The sequence below is a fragment of the Danio aesculapii genome, chromosome 16, assembly GCF_903798145.1.
Source record: "Danio aesculapii chromosome 16, fDanAes4.1, whole genome shotgun sequence".
NCBI lineage: Eukaryota > Metazoa > Chordata > Actinopteri > Cypriniformes > Danionidae > Danio > Danio aesculapii.
In genome coordinates, this window is record NC_079450.1 from 38,315,992 (window position 1) to 38,336,605 (window position 20,614).

Sequence of the window (20,614 nt, forward strand, 5' to 3'; positions counted from 1 at the left end):
AAGTTTTTGTTTTAGAACATGTTTTAGAGCAGTAATCACAATACCATGATACCCTAAAACCGTGCTACTATACGGTGCCATTTCAGGGTAGTAACTGTGCCTGAAAAAATATTACATTTTGCAAGATTGTATAATTTCAGTTGAAGGAGTACTTATTAAACTATAAGAGAAATAAACTGGTCCAGCTCAGGATATAACAGTTTAGTTTTTGTTTGTTTGTTTGTTTGTTTTTTACATGTAACACAGGCCAAATGTCCACCCTGTTACAGAACATTCTCATATCTTTTAAAAGGTGTTTAAAATAAATAGCTACTGTAATATTTACATTTTGCTAAAGTGTCCCTCACTAAACCCAGCAATAGCATTTATTTAAAAGGTATTACTAAACAAATATTACTTAAAAAGATTTGTTATGGTTTATTTATGGTTTATGGCACTTTGTAAAATAAAAAGAGACTGCAATGCAATTAAATCCTGTTTTTAAGTGACTTAATTTTGTCAGTTCTTTGGATGCAAGTAACTAGAAAAACACCTGTATTATATGTTCTTTTATTATTATGAAAAATCTACAAAGTTAAAGGGGTGGAGAGAGGAGTAACAGGGTGGACACAAAGTAACACATCAATTATGTTACTTAATAATTACATCAATTGTCAAAAAAGAAAAATTAAATACAAAGAACTTTTTCAATTTGATACAGATTGAACAGGAAAAATAGTGAAATGGTGAAAATTGTGAAATTATTACATGTTACATACACATATTAAATGTTATTTTATTGAATGTAGTTTAAAATAAAAACATTAATTGTTGAGTGAGTAAAGCTGAATTTTAAGCAAAATTAATCTTTAGTTTCACGCATAGAAAATAAATACATTTACAACACTTCAAATAAACATTTTTTCTTACATTTATTTCTGCGTCTTTCATTGGACGTCGATTCGAAGCCACACATCAGTCCCTGCCTCTGGGAGGGCACGAGTTTTTCAAACGCACCTATTAGCAAACAGCATCTTTCGCATTCTCAACTTTCTCTGGTCGAAAAGGTTTCCAAGGCCAGCTACGTCAACACATCCCCTGCTTCCGATTGGTCAGAGGGCTTTAATTGTTGAGCACGTGTAGTCCTTCTCACATTCTGATTGGTTAAACATATTTCGAACCGCTGCTTAGACGAATTGTATTTTTGTTCCGTGTCAAAGACTGCTAGCTGATAACAGGCTACAGTAGCCGTCAGCAGTAGCAGACTAGCTATCAAACAAATCAACTTTACCACAAACGAAATTAACACCCCGCTGGACTTAAAAAACCTTAAACGAGATATCTGATCTGAAGACAACGTCGCATTGAAGTTTCACAACGGGCAGCTCTGGAGAATAGCTAGCTATCCCACCGTTAGCCTAGCCTGGTTTGATATCAGCACTAGCAAGCCGACCGACATTATAGTTAAAATTTGGTTTTGGTCTTTTATGTAATCTTCAGGCGTCTTAGAAATTATGCAATCTTTGATTGGTGGCAACTTTTAGATTCGTTATATCGTTTTGTTCCGTCAGTCCCGTTACCGAATCCGTCAAATCGGCCGGTTGAGTGTCAGTTTCGCTAAGTTTCTCCTTTGAGACAAATTTGCTGCCGATTAGAAAATCCAACACCCCTCAAAATGGTAGGTTTATTTATTTATTGTTTACGAGTGATGCATCAAACTGATCATAACAACAACAAAAGAGGTTTTCGCTTTATTTGTCTTACTTTTTAGTCGTTCAGCTTGTTGGAGAGACACTTTACAGTAAGGTGGTTTATTGTTAAATTGACAAATTATAAGCACTGTGTTTTGCAGCATTCATATTTTTTGCGAACGTTAGTTAATAAAAGGCAGTTCACGTTTTGCTCGTGTTAATGCATAACTAATGTCGGATTATGTGGCATTTGTCTTAATTTTTTTAATGCATTGGTTAAAGAATATATTGATATTAAAGTGAATCTGAGTAGTTATTACTTCATCCTAACTAAAGTTTTCAAAATAATAATAATTTATTGTAAAGTGTTACTTGACTACCAGAAATTACAAGCTCAGTTTAACATTCGTTACACAATTGTTCCACTTTTTTTCTTCGTGTTTTTGCTTTTTATTAAAATGAATTAGTATTTTATTATGGTTAAATTATCAAATTTCCTCATTCTTTTGTTGTTTGGTGAATCACTTATGCTAGGTTCTTTTCCATTATGTTATTTATTTTTATTTATTTATTTATTTTAATAGCCATGTGCTAAAATACACTACTGGTCAAATTTTTCATTTTTAAAAAAAATTAAATTGTTAATGTTAAAAATGTTAAAAAAAAGTTAAATATGAAAAATTCAAATAACTTCTTACTTGTATGTAGATTAAAATGAAATTATTACTCCAGTCATTATTGTTTTTATTACATTTACCATTAACATTAATAATAACTAATATTAGCATGATTTCTGAAGGGTCATGTCACTCTAAAGACTGGAATAATGAAGCTGAAAATTCATCATTAAAATCACTGGAATAAGTTATTAAATTATAAACTACTTTTGAACAGTTATTTTACAGTGCAATAACATTTTACAATTTGTTCTGTATTTTTGATTAAATAAATGCAGCCTTGGTGAGCAGGATAAGCATTTAAAAGTCTTACTGACCCCAAACTTTTGACCTGTAGTGTATGTGTTATGTATTAAGTATATGAACGTGTATAGGCTAAAGTTTATTAAAATTAATAATTTTTATGATTTTTTTAATATAAAGTTTTTTTTTTTCCACCATTTTTGAAATTTGTTGCAATTAAGGTTACATTTATGACATTTTTATTGTGTGCAGAATTCAAACGTGGAGAACTTGCCTCCTCAAGTGTTGAGACTTGTCTATAAAGAGGTTTCAGCTTTAGCAGCAGATCCTCCAGAGGGGATCAAAATCTACCCCAGTGAAGAGGACATCACAGAGCTGCACACTTCCATTGAGGGCCCAGGTAAGTAGAGCCTATTATTACAGTTTCCTCTTCTTAATAAGAGCCGTGACCTAATCATTGCACTTGCACCTTGTTTTCCCCTTGTCTTTTGCACAACAGAAGGAACTCCATATGCAGGTGGGGTGTTCAGGATGCGTTTGGTGCTTGGGAAGGACTTTCCTGCTGTTCCTCCCAGAGGCTATTTCCTCACAAAGATTTTCCATCCTAATGTTGGGCACAAGGGTGAGATCTGTGTCAATGTACTGAAGAGAGACTGGAAGGCAGAGCTGGGCTTGAGACATGTTTTGTTGGTAAGTAATGTTTTGTTCTTTCAAACATTGACTAAACTTTTTTTTTTTTCTATCTTTTCATGGTCAGATATACCAAAAATATAAGCTTCTGCAATATCTTGGATTTACCAGATAAATAAAAAATGCTTAACTGTATTCAAATATGTGAGTGTACATGGAACATGCAGTGCCCAGCATATGAGCACATTTGTGCATATACATTAGATTAGTCAGTACTGAAGCCAAATCTGGAGCTAAGCTAACAAAATAACTTATGATAGCAGTCCAAAAATAAGTAGCCCAAATGTATATGTGCAGGGAAAAATCTAAAATCAAAATTTTAGGAGGAAAATCTAAAGAATAAAAAAAAAAAAGTGCATCCGGAAAGTATTCATAGTGCCTCACTTTTTCAACATGTTTTTATGTTACGGCCTTATTCCAAAATGGATTAAATTAATTTATTTTCTCAAAATTCTACACAAAATACCCAGTAATGACAATGTGAAACAAGATTTTTGGAAATTGTTGCAAATTTATTAAAAATAAAAAACCTGAAAAAAGTGTAGCGCTCTAAATACTTTCAGGATGCACTGTATATAAAAATGTTAGCTGTGTTGTTCGTAATTTATTTATTTTTTTGTGATATTTTGCATGAATTTAATGTGTTATCTTTCTATTTCTAAAGATGTTCAGTCACTAAAATATTATTTAATAAATGTTTCTGTTTAATAAATCTGTTTTGTTGTAATGAAATCTTCTGAAACCCTCTATCTTTCTGAATGAAATGCCTACTTTACTACATCCTTTCAGCTTGCAGCAGAAAAAAACAAGCCATGCCCACTGTTTTCTTATTTAATATTCTGTTTCTCTAGGAACTGAGTCACAATACAAAAATAAAAGTCACAGCTTCCTGTTCATGTGGATTTTAGTCCATAATCTAATTCAGATCACTTAAGAGGAACAATTTGATCCTAGTTCTGCAGTGGACTGTTAGCTAAACTTCATACAGCTTGCATTATAAATAATTATTAAATAGCTTACCATTTAAACAGTCTAATAAAACAGTACAGTAAAACCTAGGGTATTATTGCATTCAAATAAATGATGTTGCTTTGCTTTTAAAAGTCTCTTATGTGCTCCTAAATTTTTCAACGTAGAAGCACACATGCTCCTTCTGACAAAAGTGTCAAGCCCTATATATAATTGCAAATTGGTATTGGTACAAAAATCTGAATTGGCCATGTAAAAACGAGATCTGTGCGTCACTAATTCATATAGTCATTTATGCAATGTACTGTGTTGGTTTACTAACATGCAACTGTTAATTTACTGTTTATTTCACTTATATTTGCTCTATTCTATTTATAAATGGTTGTAATTCATTATTTTGTGGATCGTGGTTCCCTTCCCATGCCAATCAAAATGAATGAATTCTTTTCAAATAGAGCTATCCAAGTCATCTGTTGAAATTGTAGTCATGTTGCAATTTATATCACAGAAAGGAAATGTGTTGAAAAAATATATAGTTTAAAGGGGCTAATAATTTTTACCTTAAAATGGCTTTTTTTTAAAAACTTTAAAAACTGCTTTTATTCTAGCCAAAATAAAACAAAAAAGACTTTCTCCAGAAGAAAAAAATATTATCAGACATACTGTGAAAATTTCCTTGCTCTATTAAACATATTAAAGTCTATTAAAGAAAGAATTTCAGAGGGGGTTTAATAATTCTGACTTCAACTATATCGCAGCCCTACTTGTCACTCATATTTAGAAACTCTCTCTTGAAATTAATATGCTTTTTATATGTAAAATCACATAATTTAATTTGATACAGACACTAATCTGGGCTGCACTGTCTTTATATGCATGTGTATGTATGTTTTAAAATCTGGGGTTGTAGTTAGTTTTATTAATAAAGACAAAATGGGTTCAAACTTATAATATTGTTGTATCAGTTTTATTCATTTAAATGGCAAAGATAATTTTTCAGCATCCATTAGTTTTATTCTAAATTGATTATTTGATGGGATAATTCTGTCATTTACTCTCCCTTCATTTGTCTTAAACCTGTTTGAGTTTCTCACATTTGAACATGGAGATATTTTAAAGAAAGCTGGAAACCTGTAATCTTACTGTAGAACACCCTTTACATCAAAACACCCTTGTTGTACAGAATAAAGAATCTCTTTTAAAATAACAGACCTTTGTGTGGCGCTATTGTAAACCTTATTCTGTCATATTAAAAATCATGTATTTTCATATCAGTTTTAGTTTTACTTCACGTTTTTTTTCCTTACTTGGAGAAATAAAACTCAAACACAGCAAAGTTCACCCTACTGTTCCATTCAGTTTCTCTTTTTCAATGTGGTTCTAACAGACCTTGAATCTATTGGTCAATGCATTTAAGTATTGATAATAAAACAATAACCGTATGTTTGAACAAGGCTAGATGTGGCCATGGAAACAAGAAATGTTTGATGGTCAGATCTTCATAATATTCTAAACTTTTGAACTCGTAAAAGCAGAATTTTTTTTTTTTTATACATTAGCAGCTTGTTTACCCTCCACACTTCTCAATTCTTTCTTTTAGACCATCAAGTGCCTTCTGATCCACCCAAACCCAGAGTCGGCTCTGAACGAGGAGGCTGGGAAGTTACTTTTGGAGGACTATAAGGAGTATGCATCCCGTGCTCATCTTCTAACAGAGATTCATGCTATGGGAGGCACTTCAGGGGCCCCTCAGGAACCTGCAGACGGACCCCAACCCAAGAAACATGCAGGAGACCCAAACAAACGTGTAGCCGGGGCAGGTTTGCCAACAATGGGTACTGGCACCAACAACTCCAATAATAGCAATACTAATATAGTCGCGAAGAAAAAAACGGATAAGAAACGAGCTCTGAGGCGGTTATAAAAGAGGATGAATCTGTGCTTTTCTGTGTATATATAAATATTGAAGTGTGCAGACCACCTTTTCTCCTCCTCCAACTGTCCAAGCGTTTTAGAATGGCACATTGGTTTTTCATCTCGTTTTCGTTCCATTCGTCTCTTTCCACTTTACTCTCAGGACTTGAACTGTCCTTGTGGCAATTCTCTCTTTGTTTCATTCACAAAAGGGGTTTTTCATCAGTGTTTCCAAATTTTTATGATCAGATTATGAAAGTGATGGTAAAAGGTTTGACCATTTATTTGTGGCCTCTAGCATTACATAATGACCATCACCTGGATTTTAGTGTATATTGTCGGCACAGAATTTATAATATATTTAGATAGGTTGCAGATGTGATGGGACGGTAATTCTGTCTTGTTATATTTGGACTGAACCCATTAAGGTTTTTCAGGGGGTTTAAACAAGAATAGTACATCGCACAGGATACGACCATTGTATGTGTGTTTGTGATGAGAAAGAAGATCAGGGATAACAGAGGGGGAGGGGTAAATGTGGTCTGAAACTTGTGAATTTTTTGTTTTGTTTTTTGTGAGTGCGTATTCGTGTGTTATTATTTTTGTTTCCAATTTGTACTAAATTTTGTTTTTCTATTTCATAGTCTCTTTTCAAAAATCCTTTTGTTCCCATTTTTTAAAAGCGAACAGCTACATTTACCCAACACTGATGTTTAAGGTGGATTCCTTAAAGCCTCGAGGCCAGTCGGGGCAGAGCAATTTGGGCAAGTGGTTAATTATGAAATTTGAACCATGAAGGGCAGCCTCTTCTTTGAAAGTAGTCCTCATCTTTTGAGTAGTTTGGTTGTCAAAAACAGAATTTTTTAAATGTCCATAGCTGCATTTTTCTCTCGCTCTGCTGGTCTCTATCTAAAGGCTCTTTAAGGAATACTTCACTTTTTCAGGGATGAAATAAGCTCATTTTACAGCTCCCCTACAATTAAACAGTTGAGTTTTAACATTTCTTTAGTAAAGTTTATCCATTTAACCGATTTCCAGGTCTGTGCAGGAGCACTTTTAGCATAGCTTAGCATAAATAATTGAATCTTATTAGACCATTAGCATCTGGCTCAAATTTCAAGAGTTTTGATTTTGTACTCAGACCAGTGGAAGATTAAGTTGCTGTCTTCTAGTTCAATATGGCTAAGAACTAAAAGAAAATGATCAACTCCTTTTTTGATTATTTTAAATCAAGATGCTAATGGTCTAATCTGATTCAATGATTTATGCTAAGCTAAGCTAAATGTGTTTCCGCCAAACCCGGACATCAGCTAAATGAATCAAAAAGATGGTAAAACTCCACTGTTTAACTGTATAGGCGAGTTGTAAAATGAGCCTGCTCCCAAAAGTGGAGTGTCTCTTTTTTAAGGAATCACGTCTTGTAGTTTGTTGTTGCCTGTTGTTATACTGTGGTGGACCTTCAGTTCCTAAAGATCCTCGCTAACAACATACAGACTTTGGGCAGGATGTGATTGCAGAAACCGTTTACCCGTATTTAAAAGCTTGTGGATCAACAATAGGGCATTTTGTGGCCGTTTAAGTTATTTAAATTAATAATAAATAAAGACATTTTAGGGAGCAATTTGATTCATCTTTTTATTTGATTAAAAGTATTTTTTTAGGGGTGCACTGATTTTTTTTTTTTTTTTTTTTTATAATTATTATTTATTTTTGCCAATAATCATTTGAATAAACTATTATCCAATTCAACATTAATTTGAGCTTTCTTAATTCAAATACTTCACTATTTTGATCGTGTTAAGTTAGCAAAGTTCAAAAATGCATGCATTAAAGCTTTTATATATTGCTGTGTAAATTATTTTCATAGAACATGGATTGGATCTGTTTAACAGTATTGTTAATGTCTGAGAAAACGAGGTTTCATTTTTAGGAAGATTTTATTTAACCAGAGAAATTATGCTGCAGACATCAACATCTTCATGCATGCATTTGATAAACGTTTGGGTTATATTTCTGAATTCTATTTTATTTTATCATGTAACATTTGACATTCTTGTGGTTTTAAGTGAATCAAAAATCAGCTGATAAATTGGTGCATCTCCTGTGTTGAGGTATGTTTACATGCCAGTGATTTTGGTTTTGTCAAAAGGATCCCCCTCACAGAGCTGCCAACGTGAGTAATATGACACAAAAGCATTGTATTATGCATTCCAAGTCAGTAGTTGGCGATGTCACAAAGAAGTGTGTCTGTGCAAATACAGGCCCGTAGTCTGTTCTTCATGCAGTGCTTGAAATATCAGCTGATTCGACAGATACTGGATGTTTTAGTCATTATAAATGATCTCTGGCTGATTTGGTTCTTCAAACACACAGATGAACAGATTTGTATGAGGCTTTCTGAGATTACTGTTTGTACTAGTGTTCATAAGCAAGCCCAGATTTATTGATCCTAGCAACCATTATCAGCCATGCAATGACAGCAGTGCAATGACATCATCTAAATGACATCCAGTTATCAAACATTTGAGAAAAATGACAAGTTCCAGTAGATATTTCTAGAAATAGTTTGTCAAATGTCATGCAAAACGTTTCACCATTTATAATATATGTACAGGTTTATACTGTATATGAAAACAGTTTTATATTCAGCAATTCATTTTTCCGTAGAGTGGATTTGTTTTTCCTGATGGAAGTAAAGTTGTTGTTTTTTTTTTTTTTTTTTTAGTGCTGTATAGGCATAGCTATTTAAATAATTTTGCATAAAAAAAGCAAGCCACCAGCATATTATAGCTTTCATTGTTCAGATTTACATCTGCGCATGACTCCAGGAAAAGTATGTCATTCCTTAAGAAATGAATCTCATTAAGAATAATGACTTAATATTTCCTTATACTTTCAGAAATAGATAAAAAAGCTGTCATGGGAGAGGTATCTGTTCAAAATGTATGCATTTGTCCTGAGCAGCGTTGATCATATAGAGCTGTTATTAGGACAGCAACTCCAAGATGAGCTTCAAAGAACCAAACAGTCCTGGATCATGTCAAATCATCAATAATCAAATGCTAACTAACTGATCCACATATGAAGAACGGATGCCATTCTGATGTTGTTTGAGATGTCATGTTTAGAGCCTGGCCCATGGCCCGTGACGCACAGGCTGAAGCTCTGCCTTTGTCTAACAGCTTATCAAAACTTCAGCATATTGGTCAGAGTCCAATCAGAAGCCTGTTTTTTTTTTTCTCTCTCTCTCTTTCCGCCAAACAGCCTAAACTACAGCTGTTAAAACAGACCAGATTTGAATTGAACAGAAAGTTGATGTTTTTTCGTTTGACTTTTTCATTCAGATAATTTCAAGAAATTTAAGTTGTTAGTTATTTTAATGTAAGTTTTAGTTTTTTTTTTTTTTAAGTGACCTCGATATCCAAGCGGCATGTAGTCCAGCATGTATTTACTCAAGTTGTGCATAACCAGTTGCCTCATCATTTAAAGTTGTCACTATTTAAAAAGTTGACCAAACGTTTGCCTTTCCTCTAGTGTTTTTCACAGCTTTAACTTCGCCATTGGCCATTTTTCTCTTAATGTTCTTCATTGTACGTGGCTGGAAATCTCTATGCCCAAAGCATCGCTCACGCTATCGGACAGCACGCATTAGATCCTATTAAACTTTTTAAAAACGTTTTTTTCTAAAGCAGGCCTGAAGCCCAATATGTGTGCTAGCTATGATGTGAAAATTGGCCCAAGGTCGGCCCTAGGGGCATAAAAAAAAACGTTGAGCCCTGACAGGCTCGGTCTTAAATACAGGGCTCTAGTCATGTTCTCACGTGCCTATAGGTTGAACATATAATACACATGGCTTGATCTCAGCATTTTCACAAAATCATGTATTTGTAGTTCATGATAAAGGCGTTTTGTCTTTTAGAAATTGCCCTTTAAAACCAATTTGGCTTTTTCATGCAAATAAACCAACAAACTTCACCATTTTAGTTAAAAAACAATGTCATGTCAATATACCCTAAATGTTCATTTGCAGCAAGAAAGATATCTACATTTGTGTCCGCAGTACCTACCCCATAATAATGTTTTCTGTTATAATCTCTGTGTTTGTCAACTGCTGATTTCTCATGAAAACAAAATGTGCATTGTTAGACCATAATGCTGTTTTTTGAGGTGTCAAGTTAATCCACAGGAAAAAAGGTTTGAATTTAGCTTTCTCTACTCTCTCTCCTTCCCCGCTAACCTCAGTCTGACGGCTTGGATGGGACATGCTTTACTATTATACTGCATGACAGAGATGGTGAGGATGAGCAATATAATAGAACTATTTTTAATATTCCATTTCTGTTGGAAATGTGATGACAACTCATGGTTCATACTTTAAATGTTAAATCTTAATAGCATTCTTGGTCAACGGTTTTAGTATTCATTATCTCAAAAAACAAACAAACAAACAGAATACTGTGATTGATTACCACCTGTGCAGTAAGCCCATTCATGACATTTTTACACTAATAAATATTCCATGGTCAACTGTTAGTGGTAACAACAGCAGCAACCCTGGCACATAGTGGTAGGCCACGCAAAATCAGAGCAGGGTCAATGAATGCTGAGGCACATCTCTAGAAAATCTCCAGCTTTTTATGGGGATTGTGGTGTGGGCTTGTTTTTCAGGGGTTGGGCTTGACCCCAAATGATGGCCCCTGACATTTAATTTACCAAAACTGTAGATAATTTTATGCCCCCAAATTTTTGAGAACAGTTTTGGAGTGTCTCCTTTCTGTTCCAACATGACTGTAAAAAGCAATGTCCATAAAGACTTGGATGAACAAGTTCGGTGTGGTGAGGAACTTTACTGCCTGAACAGAGTCCTGACCTCAACCCAACTGAACACCTTTAGAGTGGAGACTGAGCGAGGCCTTCTCATCCAACATCAATGCTGGACCTCGCAAATGCATCAAAAATTCCCATAATCACATGAAAACCTAGGAAAGCTTTTCCTGAAGATCTAAGCAGCTATATCTGCAAATGGTGGGCCAACTTCATGTTATATCCTACAGATTAAGACTGGGCTTTCATTAAATATCTACACTACCTGACAAAAATCTTGATGTCTATCCAAGTTTTAGGAACAACAAATAATAATTTGACTTCTAGTTGATAATTTGTTATCAGAAGTGGTAATCTAAAGGAAAAAAACCTCTAGATTACACTTATTTTACCAAAATAAAATATGATCATGCCTTCATTTTAATGATTTATTTAGGACAGTAAGGTCTGACTTTGCTTAGACAAGTCTGGTCACTTAACAGAAATAATGTACAGTATAAAATATAAAGTCATGGTGCAGTGGGAAAAGAAGTAATATTGTGCATGACTCCCATGAGCTTGGATAACTGCATCTCTGCAATGACTCAAATAACTTAGAATTAAAGTCATCTGGAATGGCAAAGAAAGCGTTCCTGCAGGACTCTCAGAGTTCATCAAGATTCTTTGGATTCATCTTCAATGCCTCCTTCATTTTACCCCAGACATGCTCAATAATGTTCAAATCTGGTGACTGGGCTGGCCAATCCTGGAGCACCTTGACCTTTGCTTTTAGAAACTTTGATGTGGAGGCTGAAGTATGAGAAGGAGCGCTATCCTGCTGAAGAATTTGCCCTCTCCTGTGGTTTTAATGTAATGAGCAGCACAAATGTCTTGATACCTCAGTCTGTTGATGTTGCCATCCACTCTGCAGATCTCTCGCACGCCCCATACTGAATGTAACCCCAAACCGTGATTTTTTTCCTTCACCAAACTTGACAAATTTCTGTGAGTATCTTGGGTCCATGTGGGTTCTCTTGGGGGATTTCGCTCACATTTTAAGATTATAAGGCTGAATGGCATGAAATGTCATCAGTCTACAGACATTTCTCAGTATTTTTCTGTTGCAATTGAGAGATCACAATAATTAACCCCACAGACGACAGAGAGATCGAATTAGAATGTCACTTACCTTTTATATAATGATTTGTTCAGCTGCAGTTTAAAATTTAGACTTTTTCTCCCCTAAGGATTTAAGTGGTCTCTGTCGCCAGGTGGTGAATGTGTCTGCTGATGGCCGCCAACTTGCTGAATCTCCAAATTATAAATATTTTTTTAAAAGGCACCATTCTAAATAATAAACTGCATAGTTGCAATATAAACAACTACATTCTTACCAAAAAAAGCATCAAAAGTACATTATGTTGTCCAACAGCTGCAATATTTGTCAAACTGTAGTGAGCTTATTCCTCTGCTAGTCATGTGGGCGGAGTAATACACAAAGGTGAAGAGGCTGTATTAGTGATGATATTGCAAAATATTACATGGCTATCAGCTAATCAGATTTGAGAACAGACAGAACCATATATATATATATATATATATATATATATATATATATATATATATATATATATATATATATATATACATACATACATACATACATACATACATACATACATACATAGGATAGTTGAAACAGGGAATGATAGGTTTATAAAGTTTTTTTTCCTGTGTGTTGGGAGATATTTACAGCATGTTCAATAGAAATGAATAGATACGTTTTCTCCAAATGATCTGCTGTTGAGGTGTGGAGTTTAATTGACATCTTACTTTGCAGGCTGTTTTGCCTGGATTTAATCAGCATTTGAAACGTAAAGATGGATACGTACTGTTTTTTAAATCAATATATTTAGTGCATTTCTCCCCTTGAAACGTTCATGAAATACTCAGTATTTTCCCCATATTCAGAGGGCGCATTGCGGGCTGTAATTTGTGCGGGTTATGGACGGATGATCAGTTTCAGTCGCAGGTTTCCTGAGCGGCCGAATCAGCGGCCCACCCACCTGGATGGGAATAGCTAAGAGCACACCGGTTAATTGCTGTCTGTAGGAAGGGAAGCCGATGAGGGGGAAGATGTGAGCTTCAAGTATTTACAATATAGTCGAGATACAAAAAAAAAGACTTAAAATCTGTCGCTTGCGCATGGGCCTAGACTGCAAAATAGCTCGCACTTTTCACCTGTGCCAATCCTAGTGCCAGGAGAGAAAACCCCCTAAATGAATTGCTGTTCCAGCAAGGAGTGGTTAATATTTGATGCTCTCGGTGGATTATGCGCGCTGAGCTGATTGCATCGCTCTCCATGGTGCTGAAATGGCGAATGACGGCTGTCGATTAGCCAGAGGCGCCGGTCGAGGAGCAGCACTTGATTGCACAATTCTGCACCAGATGATTTAAGATTATTAACTCCAACTCATTAGTTAGATATTAGATTAGGCGCAGATTAATTAATGGAAATAGCTGGAGATTTAATTATGCATTAATTTGCCTATGATTCATCTTTGATAACAAAGGACTTCTTAAATAAAGTTGCATTTACTGCAGATGGAACCATTCATAAATCTGTTTACCAATTTAAATGAAATTATTTTTTATATAATTAGCAACCAGTCGGTTTAAGATATATAGACAGTAGTAATATTTCGAAATAGTGCATATTTTCATAATTAAATATTAGACAATATCATTTTATTATTTTTATTATGTGAAGGTTTGCCTTCATCATATGCTGTGGCAAAAGCGACGGTTGTCATTATGCGGGTTGGCTTTCCTCTGTCTCTCTCTTTCTCTCTCTCTCTCTTCCTCTTTGTGTTTGCATTTTGTTCCCTCTTTTATGTGCATTTTGTTTTTAAATCCATTTTGGGTAGCCATATTTATCAAACGCCATAGCTTACCTCTTTATGTCCCCGAGCCATTCCTCCTATCTTTAAGGGAACGGAATCAAGATTATTAGAGTCACAAACAAAATGACATCGTTGTCATGGCAACCGATCTGTGTGTCTCCCATCACCACACACACACACACACACACACACACACACACACACACACAGAGACACACCATATTGCTTAGCCAGCCATAATCGTGGCAAGGATGAGAAGTAGTTTGAGAAACGAAACACTTGAAGCGGTCGGGAATCAGCGTATCAAACACTCATCAACGCCGTCTCGCAAAACCAATAAACGCACTATTCAGCGCAGCGGACCTGTGTGAGAACACCCGCCTCATTCCACCGGTGTTTCGTGACAGGGTCGGAATGTTCTTGTGTGCACACTTTGCAGGCGGCGTCGATTAACGGCAACGTTGAGGAGCAACAATTCATGGCATCGGTCATTCTGAGCGCCATTAAAAACACACGAGGGACTTAGACAAAGGTGATCTCACCTGGAATACTTTCACAGCACATAACGTTTACACGCAAATAAGTTGCACTGAAGGGGCAAAAATCGATGGTCTAATCTGTAATACGAACATGGAAACGAGCGGGGTTGGTGAGAGAAAATCCTGGGAAGAAATTAGTGACTATAACAGTTGTGTTGTTACCAAAAGACGAGGCTGTCATCAGTAGGGGAGCGCTGCAACAGTTTGTGGGAATAATTCCTCAGCCATCATCGTCGCTCAGATTGAATAAGATGTGAGACTGCTGCTGCTGTTGTTTGTCGTGAGGATCAGTGCAATTCAGTTCAGGTAAGTCTCCTAAGTTCAACTACACAGCTGCATGTCATCTAAATGTCTTTATTAATGCGTGTTTTTCTGCTCTATGCTTCTGTTCTCATGGAAGTTTCGTGGTTTACGCTTGTAAATCTGTTAGTCGAGACTATGTTCGTGTCACATCTTGTGTTTTGAGTGAGTTTCGGGCGTCCAGAGGAAGATGTTCACACATATGTAAGTGTAAGGTGGCTCCACATCAGCCTTCGTGCAAACATGCATTCACGCCTACGCAGACGGCCATTCATTGCGCTCGCGCTGCTTGTCATGTCCACCTACTCACCCTCGTGCGAAGTACAGCTCCACAATCCGCAAGAGACACGTCGACACACGATACTTTCACCTTCGACTATCAGAAATGTATCAAAAGCTGTCGTTATTAGGGAACATGAGTGTAGCGTGAGCGTCAAAAGTCAGCTTTGCGCAGAGGAGTTTTCGCACGGTGTGTTTCTCCACAGGTATGACGCTCGCTCATTCTGCATGTGTTAAATTGACACAATCACAGATTGGTGGGGTTTTTGCGGCCTACACATAATTACCAACTTCTAAAATAACTGGATAAACATATATTTTCTACATGATATCTGGCTACTAACAGCTGTAAGGACATATGTGTTCAAGATGGCATCTCTGTAAAAAATGAAGACTAATCTGAGTTAGCTTGAAAATACTTGAAGAAAGCACCTGCAATATTTGTTGTGTGTTATTATTTCTATATTCTAACTGGTGTGATTATTACAGCTCATACAAATAAAGCTGCTTGTCCTGTTTAGAAATCTGTGAAATTAGCTGTCAAGAAGAACCAGGCAGAATTTGTTCTTGTTAAATGTCACATTTGGATGTTTTGCAACACATTTTTCTCGGAAGTCAGATTGTGCTTGGGGGGTTGGGGTGTGTGTGTGTGTGGGGAGGGGTTATTATTGTGATAATTCCTCACTTTATTGCTTTAGTTCTGCAAAGCTGCACAAAAAGGGGTTTTGTTTGGTCCCTTTTACCTATCGCTGCATTCATTTAACAGAAAATATAAGTACTTTTATAGTCTGACCAGTTGACCAGTGACATTGTTCCAGCTCATGGAAAAAAAGCTGGATTTCTTTCATATGACACATTTTGCAGCTCAGCAGCATTGTCTTTCACTCATTAAATCATTTTCATGGGCCGTCTGCACCAATCTGATCTGATAAAAATGTAGCAAAAAAGAAATCAGATTTGTATAATCTCATTTGTACTAAAATATATAATTTTTAAAAGCAAGACAACCCCCCCCACCCCACACAAAAAACATAAAATAAAATATGTGCCTCTGATACTTGAGCAGATCATCCCCAAAGTACAATTGAGATCAAATTGATTCATATAAATTAGCCAATAATGCAATATATGAAGAGTTTAGGTGAAAAAACCTCCATGTACTGTCTGAAAATATCCTCTAAATCTTGCATTTTTCTTTACCTCCTATGTTTATGTTCAGTTAATTCACTTTAAAGGCGATGAACATAACCTTTTCTTTGCACTAAGAGTAAAATTATTAAAACTACACAAAACAGCCAAAGAAAATTCTGATTTTAGCTGAAAATTTCAAAGTTTTTCCATCTAAACTCTTCATATATACGAATTGCTGTGAGATTGTATCGATCTTCACCACTGACAAGAACTTAAAAAGAATTTAATAATCCTTTTTTGATGCTTTACAAAAAATTTTACTCATTAAACTAACCTGAATCCACTGGATAAAAATAATTATTCCCATGCTTTGGAAAATTAGTGGATAATTCATATGAATTCAGTCTCAGAAACTACAGTTTCCATAAAGAAGGCCCATCCCTAAACATGTGCGTCAATATGACGTGAGCATCATCCCAAAACATACAAATTAATACAAATATTACAATGACGTGAAATTATTACAACTACCGTGAGACTATGTTGGTTTGCACCTCTGACAGAAATGCTTCACGATGCACACAGTGTGCAGTTCATTTTGCACATTCTAACAAATTTTCCTTCTTGCAGATTGGTGAAGTTTGTGAAACTCAGAATTTCATTTTTGGGGCATTTTGACAATGCAAACTCACAACTATTTAGATCCTTCATCCTCTACAGAGCCTAACATTGTCCATGATGCAAACAAAGTGGGTTTTTAAGTCTCTTACCCTTCCGATTTCATTCATTTGACAGCCGAGTCTTTTAACAACATCAAGAACAAGGCGATTCATTTTATAAAATGCATTTTTAATAGAAGTTGATGTTATGTTTTAGGGCGATGGACTGCTAGTCGAGTCCACAAATAGCCTGGAGAGTCACAGGGGTATGAGGCGAAAAGGACAAACTCTTTGTCTTTCAAGAGGAGGGCAGCTTTAGAGGGGAGAAGAAGGTCTATTCATCCCATCTATCATTCTCTTTCTCCTTCTCTCCTTCTATACAAGACTGAACTACTGCAGTGCTATTCTGAGAGAGAGTGAGCTGCCTCAACCCACGCACTGAATATCACAGAGAGAGAGAGATAAAGAGAAGTCGACAGAATGGCCAAAACAGACATGTTTTGCAACAGGAATACAATGAAATCGAAGGAGAACGGCACGATTTCCTAAGATCAGATTAGAGGCAGGTGAAGCATCCACGATTTTCTCAGCGAACTCACGTTTCTGTTGGATTTTGAAGCTGTTTGTGAATGCGCCACATCTTCAGTGGCACATCTCTTTAGAAGTCGCCCACAGTGCCTTGCTGATTGGGCGCCGCGTTCAGGAAAAAAAAGAAGCTAATCCAGTTTGTAGAGGCGCATACTGTTTCGCATAGACAAGAAGGTGTCGAAATGGCCTACGCTTTATTATAGATATGCAAATGAGAGGTTACTGTTTTTAATGCTGAAGACTGGAAACTGTAAACGGCCCACATGGATCACCTGCTCAGATCAAAGTTGCAGGGTTAAAACGTCTTCTCTGGTTGCTTCCAACAGAACTTCATGACAAGTGTGTGGTAAATACAAAAAAACAACAACAACAATAACAAGAACAAAAAAAGAGCCCTAGTCTTCCCACGTAGGTCTCACTGGTTGCTCTGTATGTGCAAAATCTGTCATTTTTAAAAACTTGGCTATTAAATTCATCCATATTAATTATGCACTAAATGAGGGGCAAACCCATCAGCAGGTTCTATTCTGCTAATCATGAAGATTTCATTATCGGGGACAGTTCACATCGATAAGTCAATATAAAATAATATATACAGTGCATCCGGAAAGTATTCATAGCCCTTCACTTTTTCCACATTTTTTATGTTACAGCCTTATTCCAGAATGGATTAAATTCATTTATTTCCTCAAAATTCTACACACAATACCCCTGAAGAAAGATTTTTTTTTTTAAATTGTTGCAAACTTATTACAAATAAAAAATCTGAAAAATCACATGTACATAAGTATTCACAGCCTTTGCTCAATACTTTGTTGATGCATCTTTGGCAGCAATTACAGCCTCAAGTCTTTTTGAATATGATGCCACAAGCTTGGCACACCTGTCTTTGGGAATTTTTGCCCATTCCTCTTAGCAGTACCTCCCAAGTTCTATCAGGTTGGATGGAAAGTGACGGTGTACAGCCATTTTCAGATCTCTCCAGAAATGTTCAATAGGATTTAGATCTGGGCTCTGGCTGGGCCACTCAAGGACTTTAATAATTAAAATTTTTTGACAATGTATTTGGGTCATTGTCCTGCTGGAAGATGAACCATCACCCCAGTCTGAGGTCAAGAGCACTCTGAAGCAGGTTTTCATTCAGGATGTCTCTGTACATTGCTGCATTCATCTTTCCCTCTATCCTGACTAGTCTTCAGTTCCTGCTGCTGAAAAACATCCCCACAGCATGATGCTGCCACCACCATGCTTCACTGCAGCGATGGTATTAGCCTGGTGATGAGTGGTGCCTGGTTTTCTCCAAATGTAATTTGAGTCTCATCAGACCAGAGAATTTTGTTTTGTATGGTCTGAGAGTCCTTCAGATGCCTTTTTTCAAATTCCAGGCGGGGAGTGGCTTCCCTCTAGCCACTCTACCATACAGGCCTGATTGGTGAATTGCTGCACAGATGGTTGTCCTTCTGTAAGGTTCTCCTCTCTCTACAGAAGAACGCTGGAGCTCAGATAGAGTGACCATCGGGTTATTGATCACCTCCCTGACTAAGGTCCTTCTCCCCCGATCACCCAGCTTAGATGGCTGGCCAGCTTTAGTAAGAGTCCTGGTGGTTCCAAACATCTTCCACTTACGGATGATGGAGGCCACTGTGCTTACCGAAACTTTCAGAGCAGCAGAATTTTTTCTGTAACCTTCCCCAGCCTTGTGCCTCGACACAATCCTGTATCGGAGGTCTACAGAAAATTCCTTTGTCTTCATGCTTGGTTTGTGCTTAGACCTTCACTATCAACCCTGGGACCTTATATAGACAGGTGTATGCCTTTTCAAATCATGTCCAATCAACAGATTTGACCACAGGTGAACTCCAATTAAGCTGCTGAAACATCTCAAGAATGATCAGTGGAAACAGAATGTACCTGAGCTCAATTTAGAGCTTCATGGCAAAGGCTGTGAATACTGATGTACATGTGATTTTTCAGGTTTTTTATTTTTATAAGTTTGCAACAATTTCAAAAAATCTTTTTTTTCAAATTGTCATTTTGGGGTATCATGTGTAGAATTTTGAGGAAATCAATGAATTTAATCCATTCTGGAATAAGGCTGTAACATAAAAAATGTGGAAAACATGAAGCGCTATGAATACTTTCCGGATGCACTGTATTGCAATATGATTATAATTTCACAAGATGGTTTGAATAGCTCTATTTGATGATTTTCTGGGGAGTTTGAAAGTATTTAGGTACAGGAATTGAATAATCACAATTCTTAAAATGCGTTTCATTTCTAGACCAAATATCTAAAACTGCTCAGTCAAAGGCTATAAAAACACATTCATTAATTCATTCATTTTCTTTTCGGCTTAGTCCCTTTATTAATCCGGTCCCTTTTATCAATCCACAGCGGAATGAACCACCAACTTATCCAGCACGTTTTTACACAGCGGATGCCCTTCCAGCCGCAACCCATCTCTGGGAAACATCCACACACACTCATTCACACACACTCATACACTATGGACAATGTAGCCTACCCAATTCACCTGTACCGCATGTCTTTGGACTGTGGGGGAAACCGGAGCACCCGGAGGAAACCCACGCGATCGTAGGAAGAACATGCAAACTCCACACAGAAACGCCAACTGAACCAGCGACCTTCTTGCTGTGAGGCGACAGCACTACCTACTGCGCCACTGCGTCGCCTAAAAACACACATACAAAGGATAAAGTTTCACTCTATTATGTTTAAACTTACAAATCACATGTGTTCTAGCTCTTGGTCAACTATAATTCAGAATCAACATTGCAGATCCTGCGATGTGACTATTGCAGATGTGCACATGCGATATCGATGCTGAAATGATATATTGTGCAGCCCTAGTCAGAATTATTAGCCCTCTTGAGTTATTAGCACCCCTGCATATTTTTCCCCCAATTTCTATTTAACGGAAAGAAACAGGTTTTTTAAACATAATAGATTTGATAACTGTTTTTTAATAACGGATTTCTTTTATCTTTTTATGATAACAGTACATAATATTTTAATAGATATTTTAGGTACTAGTATTCAGGTTAAAGTGCAATTTAAAGGCCTAACTAGGTTAATTAGGTTAATTACTAGGGTTGTTAAGCAAGTCATTGTATAACAATGGTTTGTTCTGTAGACTATCGAAAAAAATAGCCTAAGGGGGCAAATAATATTGACCTTAAAATGGTTTAAAAAAAAAACAAGAACTGCTTTTATTCTAGCCGAAATGA

General features: G+C 36.3%; 2 protein-coding genes across 2 annotated transcripts in view; both read left to right on the forward strand.

Annotated features, from left to right (window-relative positions):
• The first annotated feature begins 1,197 nt into the window (after positions 1 to 1,197).
• Positions 1,198 to 6,806, forward strand: ube2s (ubiquitin-conjugating enzyme E2S). Its single transcript, XM_056476090.1, has 4 exons — positions 1,198 to 1,657; positions 2,843 to 2,990; positions 3,090 to 3,280; positions 5,850 to 6,806. The coding sequence occupies exons 1-4, from the start codon at positions 1,655 to 1,657 to the stop codon at positions 6,171 to 6,173; spliced, it is 666 nt and encodes a 221-aa protein (XP_056332065.1). The 5' UTR covers positions 1,198 to 1,654; the 3' UTR covers positions 6,174 to 6,806.
• A 7,288-nt stretch (positions 6,807 to 14,094) lies between these two features.
• The window catches only part of LOC130243997 (protein shisa-7), a 30,325-nt gene continuing 23,805 nt past the window's right edge, over positions 14,095 to 20,614 (forward strand). The window contains exon 1 of the mRNA XM_056476320.1: positions 14,095 to 14,714. The gene's annotated coding sequence lies outside the window, so the exon portion shown is untranslated. The remainder of the gene's footprint in view (positions 14,715 to 20,614) is intronic.